Raw genomic sequence first — 24,206 nt, forward strand, 5'->3', positions numbered from 1 at the left:
ATTTGTCAATTATAGATGAGCAAAGCTGAAATTTTAGAATATTTTGCAAACAAAAACAAAAGTTGAAATAACTTAAAAACTTATCAGGTGGGAAATCTATTCTGCTGTAAGAAGTTAAGTTTTTGCCTAGCTTTATACTGCTATAAGTCACATTATCCTACTTACAAATATGTTTTTCATGGAGAAATATATTTTCAAACATTTCCTTCTTAAGCTATGTTCCTTATATTAAGAATATTTGCATAGATATTTTTATCCAGTTGGGTTAATTAGAGCTAAAATAATAGTAACATAGTGAGTTAATTATCACCAACATCAGTGGGTAAAAATCAGTCTCCTAAGATAGACATAATGAGCTAACACAAATTTCCACTATATTCTAATAAATGTATAGTCTCAAGTTTATATTCCAATATCCATAGAACTATTAAATAAAATTTTGAACATCACACAAAAGCTCTTTGCCATTTTTAGGAAGCAAACCTATTCAGAAATTCAACTTTATTATCAAATATTGTCAGGACAAGATGGTGGAGTAGTAAGATGCTGCCTGGTTATGCCTCCTCCCATGGATATGCCAAAATTACAACTACATATAGAGAGACTATCTCTGAGAACAACCTGAAGACTAGCAGAAAAGATATACCACAACTAAAGATAAAAAGGAAAAACCACACTGAGATGGATCGGAGTGGCCAAGACAGTCTAACTGGGACTCACTGCTGGCATTGCAAACCAATGGCAGGAGGGATATCATAGCCTTGGAAGTCCTCCCCTGAGGAGTGAGGGCTCAGCCCCACATCAGGCTCCCCAGCCTGGGTGACCTGCACTGGGAAGATGATTTCCCATAATATCTGGCTTTGAAAACCAGTGGTCTTTATGTCTAGGAGAGCCAGACAGCTGTAAGAAACCAAAAAATCTGCTGTTAAAGGGAGCATACAAATATTCACTCCCTCCAAGTCCCAGCACAGGGGCAGCAGTCTGAAAAGCACCTGGGTCATATGTGAAGGAGATTTATTGACTAATTTTAGGGCATATGCCTCAGGGGCAGAGATCTGTTGGAACTTTCTCTGGGTACTGAGGAGCTGGTGAGCATCAGATTTGTTGTTGTTTGTTTATGGCTCGCCCTCTACCTAACTGTCCCAGTGCTGGCAGGCACCATATCTGACTCTCCCTATTTAAACTATTAATACTGATTGCCCTGTTCTGGGTTCACCTGTGGACCCGATACAGTCAGTGCTACTCCAAAGTGATCCCCGCACCCCACCAGACCCAGCAGTCACCCTCAGCTGTCACTAGAGTCCTCCAAATGGCCCCCTTTACCGCCAGACCCAGCCAGCAGCACAGCCCTTCCAAAGCGGCCTCCCAATACACCAGTTCCAGTGGGTAGCATCCACTAGCACCAGAGCCCCTTCAAAGTGGCCCCCTGCCCCACCACACCTGGCAGCCATCCTCAGTTGGTACTGGAACCTCTCCTAAATGGCCTTCCCACCCCACCAGTTCCAGTGGATGCCTCCAACAAACACCAAAGCCACTCAAAAGCACTTACCCTACCAGTCCTATTGGGCACCCTCAGCTGCCGCTGGCATTCCCTCAAAGTGATCCCTGCCTCAGAGGCAAGTCTTGCATAGTAGGGCACTTGCAACAGTTGCAACTAGAACTCATAGCCCACTGTACAGAGGCCAGCCCTGAACACTAGCATGCCTGAGGCAAGCATGGTCTTGCCATGAGAGGAGGACATACAGCTTACACAAGGAACACTCCTGGAGTACCTGGCTGTGGCTACCAGGGAGTACCATACTACTGGACCACACAGGACACCTCCTACATAAAGCCACTCTTTTAATACTGGGGAAAGTAGCTAATCTACCTAATACACAGAAACAAACACAAAGAGTTAGGCAAAATGAGACAAAAGAATATGTTCCAAATGAAAGAATTAGAAAAAACCTTAAAAAAAAAAAAAAAAAAAGAAGTAAATGAAACAGATTAGCAACCATCCAGATAAAGAGTTCAAAGTAATGGTCATAAAAATACTCACCAAACTCAGGAGTGGAATGGAGGAACACAGTGGGAACTACAACAAAGAGATAGAATATATTTTAAAAGGAATCAAAGCTAAAGAATACAATAACCAAAATAAAAAATACACTAGAGAGAACCAATAGCAGATTAGATGATACAGAAAAATGGATCTGGAAGACAGGCTAGTGGAAATTACCCAATCAATACAGCAAAAAGACCAGAAAACTACCAGAGCTCATCAATGAATTCAGTAAAGTGGCAGGATGCAAAATTAATACACAGCAATCTGTTGCATTTATATACACTAACAACAAATTTCAGTAAGAGAGATTAAGGAAACAATCCCATTTGCCATTGCATCAAAAACAATAAAATACCTAGGAATAAACCTACCTAAAGAGGCAAAAGACCTGTACTCCGAAACCTATAAGATGTTGATGAAAGAAATTAAAGATGACACAAACAAATGGAAAGATATACCATGTTCTTGGATTGGAAGAATCAATACTGTTAAAATGACTACAGATTCAGTGCAATCTCTATCAAATTACTAATGGCATTTTTTACAGAACTAGAACAAAGAATTTTAAAATTTGTATGGAAACACAAAAGACCTCAAAAAGCTGAAGCAATCTTGAAAAAGAAAAGTGGAGCTGGTGGAATCGGGCTCCCGACCTCAGACTATACTACAAAGCTACAATCACCAAAACAGTATTGTACTGGCACAAAAACAGACATATAGATCAATGGAAAAGTATAGAAAACCCAGAAATAAACCCATGCACCTATGTCAATTAATCTACAACAAAGGAGGCAAGAATATACAATGTAGAAGAGACCATCTCTTCAACAAGTGGAGCTGTGAAAACTGGACAGCTACAAGTAAAAGAATGAAATTAGAACATTCTCTAACACCATACACAAAAATACTCAAAATGGATTAAAGGCCTAAACGTAAGACTGGATGCTATAAAATTCCTAGAGGAAAACATAGGCAGAACACTCTTTGACATAAATCACAGCAATATTTTGGGGGGTCCATCTCCCAGAGTAATGGAAATAAAAGCAAAAATAAACAAATGGGACCTAATGAAACTTAAAAGCTTTTGCACAGCAAAGGAAACCATAAACAAAATGAAAGGACAACCTACTGAATGGGAGAAAATGATGCAACTGAAAAGAGATTTATTTCCAAAATATACAAGCAGCTCATACAACTCAATAACAAAGCAAAATAAGCAAACAAAAACGACCCAATCAAAAAATGGGCAGAAGATCTAAATAGACATTTCTCCAAAGAAGACATAAGGATGGCCGACAAGCACATGAAAAGATGCTCAACCTTGCTAATTATTAGAGAAATGCAAATCAAAACTACAATGAGTTATCACGTCACTCCACTAAGAATGGCCATCATCAAAAAGTCTACAAATAATAAATGCTGTAGAGGGTGTGGAGAAAAAGGAACCCTCCTACACTGTTGGTAGGAATATAAATTGGTATAGCCACTATGGAGAACAGTATGGTAGTTCCTTAAAAATCTAAAAATAGACTTACAGTATGATCCTGCAATCCCACTGTTGAGTATACATCTGGAGAAAACTATAATTTGAAAGGGTACATGTACCTCAATGTTCATAGCAGCACTATTTAGCCAAGACATGGAAGCAACCTATATGTTCATCTACACGTGAATGGATAAAGAAGATGTGACATATATATACAATGGAATTTTACTTGGCCTTAAAAAAGAATGAAGTAATGCCATTTGCAGCAACATGGATGGACCTAGAGATTATCATATTAACTGAAGTAAGATCAACAGAGAAAGAAAAATATAATATGATATCACTTATGTGTGGGATGTTTTTTAAAGATACGAATGAACTTATTTACAAAATAGACTCCCAGACTTAGAAAACAAACTTATGGTTACCAAAGGGGAAGGGGGCAGGGGGAGATAAATTAGGAAGTTGGGATTAACATATACGCACTACTATTATATAAAATACGTAACCTACAAGGACCTATTGTATAACACCAGGAACTATATTCAATATTTTGTAATAATATATATATATATATATCCTTTTTCAGATTCTTTTGTGCTGCACAGATTCACTGTGCTGTACACCTAAAACTAACACACACAATAATGTGAATTATCTATACTTCAATTAAAAATTTTAAAAATAAATTAATTAAAATTTGAAAAAAAAAAACAGAAAAAGACAAAAGAAAGCCCCAAAATGAGGATAATTTAAGGGACTAGAGGGGCAACGAGTTGTAGTTATCTTTGCATTTTAGGGGTCTCAGAAGAAAAAGAGAGAAAGGAAAAAATGCAGAAAACCTATTTGAAGAAATAATGGCTGAAAATTATCCTAACCTGGTGAAGGAAACAAGCATCCAAGCCCAGGAATGACAGAGTCCCAAACAAGATAAACACAAAGTGGTCCACACCAAGACACATTATAATTAAAATGCCAAGAGTGAAATATGAAGAGAGAATCTTAAATGCAGCAAAAGAAAAACAAATACTTACATGCAAGGAAATCCCCATAAGAATATTAGCTAACTTTTCAGCAGAAACTTTACAGGCCAGAAGGGAGTGGCACAACATATTCAAAGTACTGAAAGGAAAAAACTTACAACGAAGAATACCCTATCTGACAAGATTATCATTCAGTATTGAATGAGAGCTAAAGAGTTTTCCAGACAAGCAAAAGCTAAAGGAGTTAATCACAACTAAACTAACCTTTCAAGAAATGTTAAAAGGACTTCTTTAAACAGAAAAAAAAAAAAAAAAACCGTAAGTAGAAATACGAAAATTATGAAAGAAAAACATATCACTGGTAAAGGCAAGACTATGGTAAAGGTAATAGATCAACCAACTATAAAGCCAGTATGAAGGTTAAAAGACAAAACTAATAAAATCATGTATAGCTACAATAATTAGTTTAGGAATACACAAAACAAAAAGATGGTGTAAAAAACAAAACCTTGAGAGGGGGAGTAAAAATATAGTGCCTTTAGAACATGCTCAAACACTTTAGAGCATGCATCACCTTAAAATAGACTGCTATGTACATAGGTTGTTATATAAGAACCTCATGGTATGGACTTCCCTGGTGGCGCTGTGGTTAAGAATCCGCCTGCCAATGCAGGGGATATGGGTTCGAGCCCTGGTCCGGAAAGATCCCACATGCCATGGAGCAACTAAGCCCCTGTGCCACAACTACTGAGCCTGTGCGCTAGAGCCCAAGCCACAACTACTGAAGCCCACACACCTAGAGCCCATGCTCCACAACGAGAGAAGCCACCACAATGAGAAGCCCATGCACCGCAATGAAGAGTAGCCCCTGCTCACTGGAACTAGAGAAAGCCCATGTGCAGAAATGAAGACCCAATGCAGCCAAAAATAAAATATTAAATAAATTAGTTAATTAAGAAAAAAAGAATCTCATGGTAACCACAAACCAAAAACCAATAATAGAGCCACAAAAAATAAAAAGAAAGGAATACAGCTATTGTACTAAAGAAAGTCATCAAAATACAAGGAAAGAGAATAAGAGAAGAAGAAAGGAACAGAGAACAACAAAAATAACCAGAAAACAATTAACAAAATTGCATAAGTACATATCTATCAATAATTACTTTAAACGGAAATGGACTAAATGCTCCAATCAAAAGACATGGAGTGACTGAATGGATTTAAAAGCAAGATCCATATATATGCCGCCTACCAGAGACTCACTTCAGATCTAAAGAAACACACACAGACTGAAAGTGAAGGGATGGAAAAACATACAGGCATACTTTGTTTTATTGTGCTTTACTTTATTGCACTTTGCAGATATTGTGTTTTTTACAAATTGAAGGCTTTTGGCAACTCTGCATCTGTCAAGATCAGTACCATTTTTTGCAACAGCATTTGCTCACTTTGTGTCTCTGTGTCACATTTTGGTAATTCTTGCAATATTTCAAACTTTTAATTATTATTATTTAGCTGATTATATTTAATGTAATATTATTATATAAGCTATTGTGGTTTTTGATCAGTGATCTGTGATGTTACTATTGCAAAATAATTACAACTAGCTGAAGACTCAGATATTTGTAATTTTTACCAATAATGTATTTTTAATTAAGATGATATGTACATTGTTCTTTTAGAAAATGGTGTTGCACACTCAATAAACTATAGTAAGTGTACACATAACATTTATATGCATTGGGAAATGAAAAAATTCGTGCGATTTGCTTTATTGCAATATATGCTTTATCACAATGGTCTGGAACTGAACCTGTAATATCTCTAAGGAATACCTGTATTCCACGCAAACAGAAGCAAAAAGATAGCTGGGGGTAGCAATATTTATATCGGACAAAATAAACTTTAACACAGGCTGTAATAAGAGACAAAGAAGAACATAACTAATGATAAGGGGATCAATCCAAGAAGAATATATAACACTTGTAAATATATATGCACCCAACATAGGAACACCTAAATACATAAAGCAACTATTAACAGACAGAACAGAAGAAATTTACAGTAATACAAAAACAGTAGGGTTCTTTAAACACCACTTATATTAATGGATGGATTATCTAGACAGAAAAGCAATAAGGAAACACTGACATAAAAAGGGAAACCTCCTGCACTGTTGGTGAGAATGTAAATTGATACAGCCACTATGGAGAACAGTATGGATTTTCCTTAAAAATCTAAAGATAGAGCTACCATATGACCCAGCAATCCCGCTACTGGGCATATACCCTGAGAAAACCGTAATTCAAAAAGAGACATGTACCACAATGTTCATTGAAGCACTATTTACAATAACCAGAACATAGAAGCAACCTAAATGTCCCTCAACAGATGAATGGATAAAGAAGATGTGGCACATATATACAATGGAATATTACTCAGCCATAAAAAGGAATGAAATTGAGTTATTTGTAGTGAGGTGGATGGACCTAGAGTCTGTCATACAGAGTGAAGTAAGTCAGAAAGAGAAAAATAAATACTGTATGCTAACGCATATATATGGAATTTTAAAAAGCAGTACTGATGAACCTAGTGACAGGGCAGGAACAAAGATGCAGATGTACAGAATGGACTTGAGGGCACGAGGGGGAAGGGGAAGCTGGGATGAAGTGAGAGAGTAGAATTGACATATATACACTACCAAATGTAAAACGGATGGCTAGTGGGAAGATGCTGGATAGCACAAGATCAACTCCAGGCTTTGTGACGACCTAGAGGGATGGGATAGGAAGGGTGGGAGGGAGGCTCAAGAGGGAGAGGATATGGGGTATATGTATACATATAGCTGATTCACTTTGTTATACAGCAGAAACTAACACAACATTGTAAAGCATTTATACTCCAATAAAGATGTTGAAAAAAACTGACACATTAAATCAGGCTACCTTACGAGATGCATCCAAAGCATTCCACCCAAAAACATCAGAATACACATTCTTTCAAGTACACATGGAATATTCTCCAGGATAGATTACATGTAATGACACAAAAGAAGTCTCAATACATTTAAGAAGATTGAAATCATATCAAGCATCTTTTCCAGTCACAATGGTGTGAGACTAGAAATCACCTACAATAAGAAACTAGAAAAAACACAAGCATATGGAGTCTAAACAACCATTGGGTCATTGAAGATATCAAAGAAAATAAACCAATACCTTGAGACAAATAAAAGTGGAAATACAACATTCTAAAGTCTATGGGGTGGGGCTTCCCTGGTGGCACATTGGTTAAGAATCCACCTACCAATAAAGGGGACACAGGTTCAAGCCCTGGTCTGGGAAGATCCCACATGCCACGGAGCAACTAAGCCCATGTGCCACAACTACTGAAGCCTGTGTGCCTAGAGCCCATGCTCCACAAGAGAAGCCACCACAATGAGAAGCCTGCACACTGCAACGAAGAGTAGCCCCCACTTGCCACAACTAGAGAAAGCCCATGCTCAACAATGAAGACCCAACGCAGCCAAAAATAAAATAAATAAATTTATTTTAAAAAAAGTCTATGGGACACAGCAAAGGAAGTTCTAAAAGGCAAGTTTACAGCAATAAAGGTCTACATCAGGAAAGAAAAAAAATTACCAACAAACAACCTAAACTTACACCTAAAGGAACTAGAAAAAGAAGAACAAACAAAGCCCAAAGTTAGTAGAAGGAAAGAAATAGTGACAACCAGAGTGTGGAAACAAAACAGAGACAAAAAAGGAAGGAAGAGGGAAGAAAGTGTCAATGAAATGAAGAGTTGGTTCTTTGAAAGGATAAGCAAAGTTGATAAAACGTTAGCCAGACACATCAAGAAAACAGACAGTTGGCCTAGATAAATAAACTCAGAAATAAAAGAGAAGTTACAACTGACACCACAGAGATACAAAATATTATAAGGAATTACTATGAAAAATTATATGCCAACAAATAGGACAACCTGGAAGAAATGGATAAATTCCTAAAAACATACAATCTTCTAAGACTGAATCAGAAAGAAATAGAAAATCTGCATAGACCAATCACTAGTAATGAAATTGAATCAGTAATCAAAAAATTCTGAAAAACAAAAGTCCAGGACTAGACGGCTCTACAGGTAAATTCTACCGAACATTTAATGAAGACTTAATAACTATTCTTCTCAAACTATTCAAAAAAAAATTGAGCAGGAACTAATTCAATGAGGCCAGCATCAACTTGATACTAAAACCAGACCTAGACATTACAAACAAGAATATTACAAGTCAATATCACTAATGAACACAGATGCAAAATTACTCAACAAAATATTAGCAAACCAACTTCAACAATTCATTAAAAGGATCATACACCATAATCAAGTGAGATTTATCCTGGGAAAACAAGGGTGATTCAATATCCACAAATCACTGAGATATACCACATTAATGAAATGAAGGATAAAAATCATGTGATCATCTCAACAGATGCAGAAGAGAACTTTTCACAAATTCCATTTATAATAAAGACTCTGAACAAAGTGGTTATAAAAGAAACATACCTGAACATAATAAAGACCACATATGACAAACCCACAGCTAATATCATACTCGGTGAAATGCTGAAAGCATTTCCCTAAGATCAGAAACAACACAAAGATGCCCACTCTCTCCACTTTCACCAACATAGTATTAAAAGTCTTATCCACAGCAATCAGACATTAAAAATAAATAAAATGAATCCATATTGGAAAGGAAAAAATAAAACTGTTTGCAGATGACATGGTATTATATATATTAAAAATCCTATAGATCCCACCAAAATACTATTAGAACTAAAAAATAAATTCAGTAAAGATGCAGGAAACAAAATTAGCATATAGAAAGCTGTTGCATTTCTATACACTAGTAACAAAATTATTAGAAAGAGAAATAAGTGAAGGGAACTAAGAGGTACAAACCTGTAATTATAAAATAAGTCACAGGGATGTAATATACAGTATAAGTAATATAGTCAATAATACTGTAATAATTTTGGTAACAGATAGTTACTAAATTTATCATGGTGATCATTTTGTTATTTATTTGATTGTCAGATCACTATGTTGTACACCTGAAATGAACATAATATTGTATGTCAACTGTACTTTAATAAAATAAAATGTTATATGTCTAGCTAATAAAAAAAAGAAATTCAACTTTATGGTAACTAGATACAGAATAAGTATAGATTTAACTTAATTTTTTGGCACATGTATTTCAATTGGTTTCCACAATTGTTTCAACACATGTTTGTTGTACATCTACTAATCAAGCTACTGTTAGAAACTAGGGATATAGTCAAGGTCCCTACCTTCTGTATTCAAATTTTAATTGGGAATTCAAATTATTCTAATTCAAATTCTAAGATGGGAAATGGATAATTAACAATATGTAAACAATATAATATGTTGTATCAAGAACTATGAAAGAAATACACTAGGTGATAATACAGAGAGATCCATTTAGATACCATCTTAGAGGTGGCATTGAGTTGAGATAAAAGGTTTTACATGAACAAGTAATGTGAAAAAATGTGGAAAGACTAATCTAGGTTTTAAAAACAAACATACTTTAGAGATGTAACAGATACATAAACAGTACATAAACAGTTATAGACCAGTACATTTGAAAACTTAAAGAGAAAACATTCTAGAAAAATACAATTTTTTAAAGGTGACTCAAAAGGAAATATAGAAGTTGAACAAAGAAACTTAATCAGTATTTAACAATCTTTAGGGAGGGGGAGAGAGCACTAGCACAGATCATTCCAATCCTAAATTGCAGAATGAAGTTAGCAAATTATCATATGCCAATTCAGGCAAGGTCTGTATGAGAAAGAAAAATTATAGGCTTATCTCATTCATGAACTTAGATACAAAACTCTGAATAAAATATTAATAAAATAAATCCACCAATATATGAAAAGAGATATGACATATAATCAAGTTGGTTTATACCAGAAGTGCAAGGTTAGTAGTATAATATTTTTAATGTTTTAATGTAATTTACTACATTAATAGATTAAAGGAGAAAACTACCTAATCATCTTAATAGGGACAGAATGAAGCTTTACTTTATTCTTACCTCATATCATAATTACTTACCTCATATCATACATTAAAATAATCTGAGATTAATAATAATGATGATGATAATAATAATAAAATAACCTCAGAAGATATACATGTGGAAGGCTAAACTGAAAAACTTTTAAAAAGAGATAGGAAAATATCTTTATTGCCTCAGGATAGGAAAAAATTTCTATAATCAATAAAAGTACCTCAAATTATAAAAGCAAAGATTTGACAGACAACTCATTAATAGGTACATGAAATGATGTTTGACTTTATTAACAATTAGAGAAAAATATTAATAGCCCAGAAAGGTCTATTTTACATACACCAGATTGATAAATATTTTAACATTTTAGACTGTTGGTAAAAATATGTTTCAGCATTCAGGCTGCTATAACAAAATACCATTAACTGGGTGACCTATAAACAACAGTTTATTTTTCACAGTTCTGGAGGCTGGAAGTCTGAGATCAGGGTGCCAGTGTGGTTGGTTGAAGGCCCTCTTCTGGGTGTCAGAATTCTCATTATATTCTCACCTGGTAGAACAGGCTGGGAGCTCTCTTGCGCCTCTTTTACAAGTGCATTAGTCCCACTTATGAGAGTTCTACCCTCATGACTTAAGCACCTCTCTAAGGCTCCACTTGCTATTACCATCACGTTGGGCGTTAGGATTTCAATATACAAATTCTGGGCACACACAAACATTCACACCATAGAAATGTGCATCAATGGAACCCTTACGTACATTGCTAGTAGAAGTATAAATTGGCACAAACAATTATAAAGATATTTTTACACTGCCAGCCAAAGTTGAAGATGCATATATCAAATGGTTCAGCAATTCAACACCAGTATATACCTTAGAGAAACCCTTGCACAGTTGCCTCAAGAGATGTGTGAAAGTATATTTGTAGCAGTATTGTTTCTAATAGGAAAAAAATTGAAACGCTAATTTCCATTCATAGAGAAATGGATAAACATTCTCTAGTATAATTATGCTATAGAATATATACATTATACAGCTGTGAAAAATAAATCAAACACAGCAACACAAATCAACATGAATGTATTTCACAAACATAATATTGAATGAAAAAAGCAAGTCATGGAAGAAAAGTACAGTATGATTCCATTTATATAAAATGCAAAAAGTTGAAAGATTAAATACTATGTAATTTATTAATACATAATGTGGTAAACTAGTTTTTAAAGCATGGGAATTGACCTTATATCCTGAAACCTTGCTATAATTGCTTATTAGTTTCAGGAATTTTTTGTCTGTTCTTGGGGATTCTCTACATAGATAATCATGTCATCTGTAAACAAAGAACATTTTGTTACTTCCTTCCCAATCTTGTAAAACTTTTATTTCATTGTCTTGTCTTATTGTGTTAGCTAGAACTTCCAGTATGGTGTTGAATAGAAGTCTTTGCCTTGTTCCTGTTCTTAGGAGGAGAGCATCTAATTTTTCACCATTAAGTTTTTTGTATATTTTTGTAGATGTTCCTTTATCAAGTCAAGGAAGCTCCCCCTCTGTTGCTAGTTTGCTGAGAGTTTTTATCATGAGTGGGTGTTGGATGTTGTCAAATGCTTTTACTACATCTATTGATATGATTATATGCTTTTTCTTCATTAGCCTGTTTATGTGATGGATTATATTAAATGATTTTTAATGTCGAACCAGACTTGCATAACTGGAATAAATCCCATTTGGTCATGGTAAATAAATCTTTTACACATTATTGGATTTAAAATGTCTGTAGCTTTATCTGTAATGTCTTTATCTGGTTTTGGTGTTAGAGTAATGCTGATCTCATAAAATAAGTTGGGAAGTATTGCCTCTGCTTCTATTTTCTGGAGGAGATTATAGAGTATTGACATCCTATATTCCTTAAATGTTAGAATTCACCAGTGAACCTCTCTGGGCCTGGTGCTTTTTGTTTTGGAAGGTAATTTGTTATTTATTTATTTATTTTATTTTATGCATATATCCCTATTCACATTATTTCTCTTTGTGTGATTTTTGGTACGTTTTATCTTTCAATTGGTCCATTTCATCTGAGTTATCGAATTTGTGGGCATAGAATTGTCCATTATTTGTTCATTTAATAAGGAGTATTCCTTTATTACTCTTCAATGTCCAGGAGATCAGTAGTGATGGCCCATTTTAATTTCCAGTATTAGTAATTTGTGTCCTTTGTCTTTCTTTCTTAGCTCAACTAGAAGTTTATTGATTTTATTGCTCTTTTCAAAGAACCAGCTTTTGGTTTCATTGATTCTCTCTACTGCTTTTCTGATTTAAATTTGCTGATTTCTGCTCTAATTTTTATTATTATTTTTCTTCTGATTGATGTAGGTTTATATTGCTTTTCTATCTCTAGTTTCTTAAGGTGGAAGCTTAGATTATTGATTTTTAGTTCTTTCTTCTTTTCTAGTGTATGCATTTCATGTTGTAAATTTCCCTCTCCACACTGCTTTCAGGTCATCTCCCAAATTTGATAAGTTGTATTTTCATTTATTTCCAAATATTTTAAAATTTCACTTGAGGTTTCTTCCTTGATCCATATATTACTTAGAAGTGTGTTGTTTGATCTCCAAATATTTAGGGAAATTTCAGGTATCTTTCTGTATTGACTTCTAGCTTAATTACATTGTGATATGAGAGCATACTTTGATGATTTCTAATTTTTTAAGGAGTGCTTTGTGGCCCAGAATATGGTGCATCTTGGTGAATACTCCGTATGAGCTTGAGAAGAATGTGTATTCTGCTGTTTTAGGATGAAGTACTCTTTTTTTTTTTTTTTGCGGTACGCAGACCTCTCACTGTTGTGGTCTCTCCCATTGTGGAGCAAAGGCTCCGGACGCACAGGCTCAGCGGCCATGGCTCATGGGCCCAGCCACTCTGCAGCATGTGGGATCTTCCCGCACTGGGGCATGAACCCGTGTCCCCTGCATCGGCAGGCTGACTCTCAACCACTGTGCCACCAGGGAAGCCCAGGATGAAGTATTCTTTAAATGTCAATTAGATCCAGTTGATTGATGGTGCTCTTCAGTTTAACTATGTCCTTACTGATTTTCTTCCTGCTGGATCTATTAACTACTTATAGAGAAGTTTTAAAGTATCCAGCTATACTAGTGGATTTTTATATTTATATTTTCTGTTTAATAATATTATATTGTATATTTGAAAGTAAGAGAGTAGATCTTAAGAGTTCTTATCATTAAAAAAAATTTTTGTAGCTATGTATGGTGATGGACGTAACTAGACTTACTGTGGTGATCATTTTGCAATATATAAAAATGTCAAATCATTATACTATAAACCTAAAGCTAATAAAATGTTATATGTCAATTATATCTCAGTATTTTAAAAAATAAGGCCAGTGACTATATGTGAGTGGGTGGAAGAGGGGGAAAGAAGAGACATACAGGAAATTTCCAAGTTACTGGCAATGTTCTGATTCTTGATATGGGTGATTATTACACAGGTGTTCATCTTGGTATTATTCTTTAAGGTGTGTGTTTTGTATCATATACTCTTGTATAACATGATTTATTATTTTGTTTTAAAAATTAGTAAATAAATGATATTTTAAAAGAAATAGCAATAAAATATGCATATGTACAGAATGTCAGATATCCATTTAACGAATGTTGCCTTGAATGCCATTAAAAACATCTACGGGCTTCCCTGGTGGCGCAGTGGTTGAGAGTCCTCCTGCCGATGCAGGGGACACGGGTTCGTGCCCCGGTCCAGGAAGATCCCACATGCCGTGGAGCGGCTGGGCCCGTGAACCATGGCCGCTGAGCCTGAGCGTCCAGAGCCTGTGCTCCACAACGGGAGAGGCCACAGCAGTGAGAGGCCCGCATACCGCAAAAAAACAAACAAAAAAAAAAAACCCACGAATATTTGTTTGAGAATATGGAAACACATTCCAGGACAAAGAGCTGTAAGTGTCAAAACTGTTTCTTTGGGAACTTAAGTGAGGAATGAGGAGAAATGGGGCAGTGGTAATATTTTAGTACTATTTGTTTTGTTTTACTCAGACTTATGTTGATAAAAATAAAAATTTTTATAAAAGATAATAAATGTCAGCACCATGCAAGATGGATGAGAAGGAGGGGGTGCATTTTATTCTTATATTTTTTATTTTTCTCTTCTTAGGACCTGGCATATCTCGCTACCGATGACAGAATATGATGTGCTAAAGGAGATTAGAGGAAATCAAGTGGCTTTTCAAGATTGCTTTATTGCAGATATTTTTTTCCTGCTGACTTTTTCTTTGTTAACAATACCTGAGATTCCTGAGTTTTTACCAATATCTTCACCACAGGGTAGTCAGTTAATGGCAGACTGGGCTGCTTGTGTTCCTTCATTTGTTGTTGTGGTAGCTGATATGGAGACCTTTCAGACAAATGATTCATTCCGTACTTGGACCAGAATCAGAGTGCCTCCAAACATTCTGACTGATGATGAAAGACACAGTGTGTCTGATGTGACCCTATCACAGGATGGAATATTTTTTTTAATAAATGGTATCCTTTACTTAAAAAATTATAATGCATTCAAAGGACTGGGAAGCAATGTAAATCTTCCTGATGGTGGAATTATTGGCATTACATCAAGAAAATGGTGTTGGATCAACTATTTATTGAAGGTTAGTAAAACGATTACATATATGTATATTATACCTGCACATTTAGGTATATTTACCATACTGTTTAATACAGTGATATATCAGAGACTATACTATGCAGCTCTTTGTAGAATTATTTTTTTAAGATTTATTTTTTTAATTGATTTTTGGCTGCATCGGGTCTTAGTTGCGGCACACGGCATCTTTGCTGAGGCATGCAGGATCTTTCGTTGTGGCACATGGGTGTCTCTCTAGTTGTGGTGTGCAGGTTTTCTCTTCTCTAGTTGTGGAGAGTAGGCTCCAGGGCATGTGGGCTCTGTAGTTGTGGTGCATGGGTTCCAGAGCGTGTGGGCTCTGTAGCTCATGGCACACAGGCTCTCTAGTTGAGGCATATGAGCTCAATAGTTGTGGCACATGGGCTTAGTTGCCCCGTGGCATGTGGGATCTTAGTTCCCTGACCAGGAATCAAACCCACTCCCCTGCATTGTAAGTCAGATTCTTTACCACTGGACCACCAGGGGAGTCCCTGTAGAGTTATTTATGCTTGTAAATAACTCTATCTTTCTGGCCTATCTTCTCAGAGACCTCTTTACAGAGGTGTACCACCAACTACAGAGAATAAAACGAATCTAAAATATCTTTAATAGATTTAAATAAATGGAAAAGAAAATGGAAAGCATGAGAAAAAAGGAATCTATCAAATGACAAGGCAATGAGTAAAACTAAAAGCAAGGAAGTCATTACCATAAAATTTAGGATAATTGTTATCCTGGAAAGAAAAGATGTAGTGATTGGGAGGGAGCATGTGTGATATTTGGGAGTTCTGATTATATTCAATTTTTAAATCTAGGTAGCTATTACACAGATTTCTGCTTTGTGATCAATCTTCCAGCTATTTATTTATTTATTTATACTTGGTCAATTTTCTGTATGTAGATTCTATTTCAAAAATTTTAAATATGTAAAAATAAATGTTAAAATATAACCTAGATAAAACTAACAAAAATTGAAATGTAAAATTCAATGATCACCTTAAATAGAAGATTGGATACAACAAAAATAACTAGTGCATTGGGAAGTAGATAAGAAGAAATCAAACAAAATGAAAAACTGGGAGAAATCAAGGAAAAGAGGGTAAGAGAGATGAAAGAAAGAATGGGAAAGAGAAGATTCAACATATATCTAACCAGAATTCCAAAATGAAATTTTAGCAAGAAAGAGAAAGAGCTGAGACTTTTTCAGACTTAAAGAAAGATATCAATCCTCAATCCATAAATATTAATAAATCCAAGTTGATATAGGAAAAAAGAAAACCCAGTTAGATACAAAATAGTGAAATTGCAGGGTATCAAAGACTAATAAGAGATATTAAAAACATCCAAAGAGAAAGGACAAATTACAAACAAAGTAAAGATAGTAAAACAATTAGAATCAATAGAAGTCAGAATCAATGGAAGTCAGAAGATAGTGAAATACTCAACTGACGTCAAGTTATTGGCAACCTAAAATTATATACATTCAATAAAACTATCCTCAAGAATAAGAATGTTTGAAACTATTTTAAGAATCAAAATCAGGGATTTTATAATATAATTAGAATAACTGAAATAAAATTCATTAGATGTGCTCAATAGCAGAATGGATATGACATGACAGAGGAAACAGTCAATAAGACTGAAGTTATATCAATAGAAAATTTCCAATGTAAACAATAGATAAAAATTGTCAAAGTTGAACCAGGCCCCAGAGACCTGTGTGACAATACCAAAACGTCTAACAGACATGACATTGGAGTCCAAGGAGGAGAGGAGAGAGGATCATGTAGAAAAAAAAATCTGAATAAATAATGGCTAGAAACTTCTCAAATTTGGTAATAAGTATAAACTTATGGAGCCATGAAGCCCAACAGACTCCAGACAATGTAGTTGTAAAAGAAATTCATAATCAAACTACTAAAAACCAAAGGAAAAAAAATGTGGAAGCAGCCAGAGAGAAGTGATACATCATATATAGGAGAACAATGATTCAAGTGATAGCTGATTTTTCCTCACAGGCCATAGATAACAGAAGGCAATGAAGCAGTATTAGTAGAGTACTGAAAGAAAGGATCATCAGCATAGAATTCTATTCCAAACAAACATGTCTTTCAGGAATTAAGGAGAAATAAAGACATTCTCAGATGAAGGAAAACTAAGAAAATCTGTTACCAGAATACCTATTCTAAAAGACATATATGTCTAATGAAGCTTATCAGGTGGAAGGGAAATGGAGAATTTAAAACTTCAATAATGAGTAAAAAACAACTGAAATGGTAGATATACAGGTAAAAATTATTTTAGACTAAAATCATTTTAATAAAATTATTTAATTAGATTTATTAATCTAATTTATTTAATTAGCTAAAATAAAATTCTAATCTAACAATTATTAGATTATTATTAGATTATATAATAATATTTAATCTAATAATAATAGATTGTTATTATATAATCTATTACATAGATTATTTTTATACTCTTAAGTTCCTTAAAGCTTAAGACTATAAAATTTTTATATTCTTAATTTTTATATTTTTATACTCTTAAGTTCCTTAAAATACGTATGATATGTAAAAGCAAAATTTAAAATATATAACATTTTCTGGTGGGCTTTTTAATGTATGTTGATATAATGCATGATTATTACAGCATAAATGAAGAAGGATAAAAGAACCCATGGGGTAGTGAGCTTTCTTCATTACACTTGAAATGTTAAATGCATTATTATAACCCCTAGAGCAACCACTAAAAAATTATACAAGATAGAGTTTTTAAAACCTCAACAGATAAATTAAAATGGAATACTAAAAAAATAATTTCTTTTCAATAACCTAAAAGAAGACAGGAAAGGGAAACACAGAGACAAAAACCAGAGGATACAAACAGAAAACAACAAAATGGTAGTTAAATATAAACATGTCAATAATTTCATTAAATGTAAATGGCCAAAAAATGCTAATTAAAAGGCAGAGATCGTCAAATTGGATTTTTTTTTTTTAAAGACCAAACTGTATGCTTCCCATAAGAAACCCACTTTCAATATAAGGAGACATAGTTGAATTAAAAGTAAAACATTGGAAAAGTATATACCATGCAAACACTAATTAAAGAAAATGGGAGTGGATTTATTAATATCAGACAAACTAGGAAAACAATTGGATAAAAAGGGACATTATATGATAAAAGGGTCAATTTGTCAAGAAGACATAGCAATCCTAAATGTGTATGTATCTAACAAACAAGCTTCATAGCAAATGAACCAAAATTAATTGAATGGAAAAAAGAAATAGATAAATCCACAAAATGGTTGGAAGATTTCCACAGTCCTTTTTCAGTAATAGATAAAACAAGTAGACAGGAAACAAGCAAGGATGTACAAGGATAAATAACACCAGTGGTCAGAAAACTACTGCCCATCTCAGTCAACTCAAGTCTGCTGTCTTGTGTGTAAGAAGTTTTATTGGAATATAGCCATGCTCGTTTGCTTATGTATCATCTCTGGCTGCTTTTGCCCTACAACAGCACTAATAAAAATTTGCAATAGTGTATGTGGACCAAAACTTAAATATTTACTATATAGCCCTTTCCATAAAAAGTTTGCTGACCCCTGAATTAACCAACTCGACCTAGTAGACATTTGTAAAATATACTCCACCCAACAACAGCAGAAAATATATTCTTTTCAAGTAAACATGGAATATTAGCAAAGATAGAGTATATTTTAGAACATAAGACAAATGTTAACAAATTTAAAAGAAGGGAAATCAAAATATGTTCTCTGGTCATAACAGAATTAAACTAGAAATCAACTTTTTAAAAACAGATATATGGAAGGTCATCAAGGATTTGAAATTTTATAAATACACATTACAATAACCATTTGGACAAACACCATTTCAAGGGGAATTAAAAAATTTTTTTAATTTTTTGGTTTTGGCTCCATTGTGTCTTTGTTGCTGCACACAGGCTTTCTCTAGCTGTGGCAATCGGGGTCTACTCTTTGTTGCGGTGCATGGGTCTCATTGTGGTGGCTTCTCTTGTTGCAGAGCATAGGCTGTAGGTGCACGGGCTTCAGTAGTTGCAGCACACAGGCTCAGTAGTTGTGGCACATGGGCCCTAGAGCACATGGGCTTCAGCAGTTGTGGCACGTAGGCTTAGTAGTTGTGGTGCACAGGTTCTAGGGCATGTGGGCTTCAGTAGCTGTGGTACATGGGCTCAGTAGTTGTGGCTCGTGAGCTCTAGACTGCAGGCTCTGTAGTTGTGGTGCACAGGCTTAGTTGCTCTGCGGCATGTGGGATCTCCCTAGACCAGAGCTCAAACCCATATCCCCTGCATTGGCAGGCGGATTCTTAACCACTGCACCACCAGAGAAGTCCCCTAAAAATCATTTTAACGAAATAAAAGTAAAACATTAAAACTATATCAAAACTGATGGAAGTGAAAGAAGAAATTGACAAATCCATAATTATAGTTGAAGATAAAATAGACAATTGTATAGAAGAACTGAACAACCAACTGAATCTAATTTATATTTATAGGATAGTCTACCCAACAACAGCAGAATATATATTCTTAGCAAGCGTTCATGGAACATTTACCAAGATAGACCATATACTGTGTCATAAATCAAACCTCAACACATTTAAAAGAATTTAAATCATATAAAGTATGTTCTCTAACTACAGTGGAATTAAACTAAGAGTCAATAACAGAAATATACCTGGAAATACCCCAATTCTTGGAAATTAAACAATGCACTTCTAAGTAATTCATGTGTTAAATAGGACATCTCAGGGAAATTAGAAAATCTTTTTTTAAATTATTTTAATTGAAGTATAGTAGATTTACAATGTTCTGTTAGTTTCAGGTGTACAGCACAGTGATTCAGATATATATATATATATATACACATGCATATATGTATATATATATATACTCAGTTGTATATATTCAGTTATATACATATTTATTTATATGTATATATTCTTTTTCAGATTCATTTCCATTATACGTTATTCGAAGATATTGAATATAATTCCCTGTAGATCCTTGTTGTTTGTTTTATATATAGTAGTGTGTGTCTGTTAATATCAAATTCTTAATTTATCCCTCTCTGCCCACTTTCCCCTTTGGTAACCATAAGCTTGTTTTCTATGCCTGTGAGTCTGTTACTCTTTTGTAAATAAGTTCATTTGTCTTATTTTTAAAGAGTCCACATATAAGCAATATCATATGATATTTCTCTTTCTCTGTCTTACCTCACTTAATATGATAATCTCTAAGTCCATCCATGTTGCTGCAAATGGAATTATTTCATTCTTTTTTAAGGTGAGTAATATTCCATTGGGTATATATGCCACAGCTTCTTCATTCATTCCATGTCTTGGCTTTAAATAGTGCTGCTGTGAACACTGGGGTGCATGTACCTTTTCAAATTATAGTTTTCTCTGGATATATGCCCAGGAGTGGGATTGCTGTATCATACGGTAACTCTGTTTTTAGTTTTTTAAGGAACCTCCTTACTGTCCTCCATAGTGGTTGTACCAATTTACATCCCCACCAACAATGCAGGAGGTTTCCATTTTCTCTACATGCTCTCCAGCATTTATTATTTGTAGACATTTTAATGATGGCCATTCTGACTGGAGTGTTTGATTTACATTTGATTTTCATGTGCCTGTTGGCCATCTCTATATCTTCTTTGGAGAAATGTCTATTTAAGTCTTCTGCCAATTTTTTGATTGGGTTTTTTTTTTATTGAGTTGTATGAGCTATTTTTATATTTTGCAGACAAATCCCTTGTCAGTCAGATTGTTTGCAAATATTTTCTCCTATTTAATAGGTTGTCTTTTTGTTTTGTTTATGGTTTCCTTTCCTGTGCAAAAGCTTTTACATTTAATTAGGTCCCACTTGTTTATTTTTGCTTTTATGTCCATTACTCTAGGTGATAGACCCCAAATAATATTCCTGTGATTTATCTTAAAGAGTGTTCTCCCTATGTTTTCCTCTAGGAGTTTTATAGTATCTCCTCTTACATTTAGGTCTTTAATCTATTTTGAGTTTATTTTTGTGTATGGTGTTAGGGAGTGTTCTAATTTCATTCTTTTACATGTAGCTGTCCAGTTTTCCCAGCACCACTTATTGAAGAGACTATCTTTTCTCCATTGTATATTCTTGACTCTTTTGTAGTGGATTAATTGACCATAAGTGTCTGCGTTTATTTCTGGGCTTTCTATGCTGTTCCATTGATCTTTGTGTCTGTTTTCTGCCAGTACAATACTGTTCTTATCACTGTAGCTTTGTAGTATAGTCAGAAGTCAGGGAACCTGCTTCCTATAGCTCTGTTCTTTCTCAATATTGTTTTGGTTTTGGGGGGTCTTTTGTGTTTCCATAGAAGTTCTAAAATTCTTTGTTCTAGTTCTGTGAAAAATGCCATTGGTAATTTGACAGGCATTGCATAGAATCTGTAGATTGCCTTGCATAGTATTGTCATTTTAACAACATTAATTCTTCCACTCCAAGCACATGTTATACATTTCCATTTATTTGTGTCCTCTTTAATGTCTTTCATCAGTGTCTTTTTTTTTAACATCTTTATTGGAGTATAATTGCTTTACAATGGTGTGTTAGTTTCTGCTTTATAACAAAGTGAATCAGCTATACATATACATATAACCTCATATCTCCTCCCTCTTGTGTGTCCCTCCCATCCTCCCTATCCCACCCTTCTAGCTGGTCAGAAAGCACCAAGCTTATCTCCCTGTGCTATGTGGCTGCTTCCCACTAACTATCTATTTTACATTTGGTAGTATATATAAGTCCATGCGACTCTCTCACTTCGTCCCAGCTTACCCATCCCCCTCTCCATGTCCTCAAGTCCATTCTCTACGTCTGTGCCTTTATTCCTGTTCTGCTCTGATGTTCTTCAGAACCTTTTTTTTTTTTTAGATTCCATATATATATGTGTTAGCATACAGTATTTGTTTTTCTCTCTCTGACTTACTTCACTATGTATGACAATCTCTAGGTCCATCCACCTCACTACAAATAACTCAATTTCCTTTCTTTTTATGGCTGAGTAATATTCCATTCTATACATGAGCCACATCTCCTTTATCCATTCATCTGTCAGTGGACACTTAGGTTGCTTCCATGTTCTGGCTATTGTAAATAGAGCTGCAATGAACACTGTGGTACATGACTCTTTTTCAATTATGGTGTTCTCAGGATACATGCCCAGTAGTGGGATTGCTGGGTCGTATGGTAATTCTATTTTTATTATCCTAAGGAACCTCCACACTGTTCTCCATAGTGGCTGTATCAATTTACCTTCCCACCAATATTTCCAGAGGGTTCCCTTTTTTCCACACCCTCTCCAGCATTTACTGTTTGTAGATTTTTTGATGATAGCCATTCTGATTGGTGTGAGGTGATACCTCATGTTAATTTTAATTTGCATTTCTCTAATGATTAATGATGTTGAGCATCCTTTCATGTGTTTGTTGGCAATCTGTATATCTTCTTTGGAGAAATGTCTACTTAAGTCTTCTGCCCATTTTTGGTTTGGGTGGTTTGTTTTTTTGATATTGAGCTGCATAAGCTGCTTGTAAATTTTGGACATTAATCTTTTGTCAGTGGCTTCATTTGCAAATATTTTCTCCCATGCTGGGGGTTGTCTTTTCATCTTGTTTATGGTTTCCTTTTCCTTTGCTGTGCAAAAGCTTTTAAGTTTCATTAGGTCCCATTTGTTTATTTTTGTTTTTATTTCCATTTCTCTAGGAGGTGAATCAAACAGGATTTTGCTGTGATTTATGTCACAGAGTGTTCTGCCTATGTTTTCCTCTAACAGTTTGATAGTTTCTAGCCTTACATTTAGGTCTTTAACCCATTTTGAGTTTATATTTATGTATGGTGTGAAGGAATGTTCTAATTTCATTCTTTCACATGTAGATGTCTAGTTTTACCAGCACCACTCATTGAAGAGGTTGTCTTTTCTCCATTGTATATTCTTGCCTCCTTTATCAAAAATAAGTTGACCATATGAGCATGGGTTTATCTCTGGGCTTTTTAATCTGTTCCATTGATCTATATTTCTGTTTTTCTGCCAGTACCATACTGTCTTGATTACTGTAGCTTTGTAGTATAGTCTAAAGTCTGGGAGCCTGATTCCTACAGCTCTGTGTTTCTTTCTCAAGATTGCTTTGGCTATTCAGGGTCTTTCATGTTTCCATACAAATTGTGAAATTTTTTGTCTTAGTTCTGTGAAAAATGCCATTGGTAGTTTGATAGGGATTGTATTGAATCTGTAGAATGCTTTGGGTAGTATTGTCACTTTTACAGTGTTGATTTTTCTAATCCAAGAACATGGTATATCTCTCCACCTGTTTGTATCATCTTGAATTTCTTTCATCAGTGTCATAGTTTTCTGCATACAGGTCTTTTGTCTCCTTAGGTAGGTTTATTCCCAGGTGTTATATTCTTTTTCTTGCAGTGGTAAATGGGAGAGTTTCCTTAATTTCTCTTTCAGATTTTTCATCATTAGTGTATAGGAATGCAAGAGAGTTCTGTGCATTAATTTTGTATCCTGCTACTTTACCAAATTCATTTTTTAGCTCTAGTAGTTTTCAGATAGCATCTTTAAGATTCTCTATGTATAGTATCATGTCATCTGCAAGCAGTGACAGCGTTACTTCTTCTTTTCCAATTTGGATAACTTTTATTTCTTTTTCTTCTCTAATTGCTGTGGCTAAAACTTCCAAACCTATGTTGAATAATAGTAGTGAGAGTGGAAAACCTTGTCTTGTTCCTGATCTTAGAGGAAATGGTTTTAGGTTTCACCACTGAGAACGATTTTGGTTTTGTGTTTTTCATATATGGCCTTTGTTATGTTGAGGTAGGTTC

At 34.6% G+C, this 24,206-nt stretch overlaps 1 protein-coding gene across 1 annotated transcript in view; it reads left to right on the forward strand.

Moving 5' to 3' along the window:
- Positions 1-24,206, forward strand: part of CATSPERE (catsper channel auxiliary subunit epsilon) — a 251,287-nt gene that overhangs the window by 89,156 nt on the left and 137,925 nt on the right. The window contains exon 8 of the mRNA XM_065871636.1: positions 14,796-15,288. Coding sequence (XP_065727708.1) covers positions 14,796-15,288 — 493 coding nt within the window. The remainder of the gene's footprint in view (positions 1-14,795; positions 15,289-24,206) is intronic.

The sequence above is a fragment of the Phocoena phocoena genome, chromosome 1 (genome assembly GCF_963924675.1).
Source record: "Phocoena phocoena chromosome 1, mPhoPho1.1, whole genome shotgun sequence".
NCBI classification, from domain to species: Eukaryota; Metazoa; Chordata; class Mammalia; order Artiodactyla; family Phocoenidae; genus Phocoena; species Phocoena phocoena.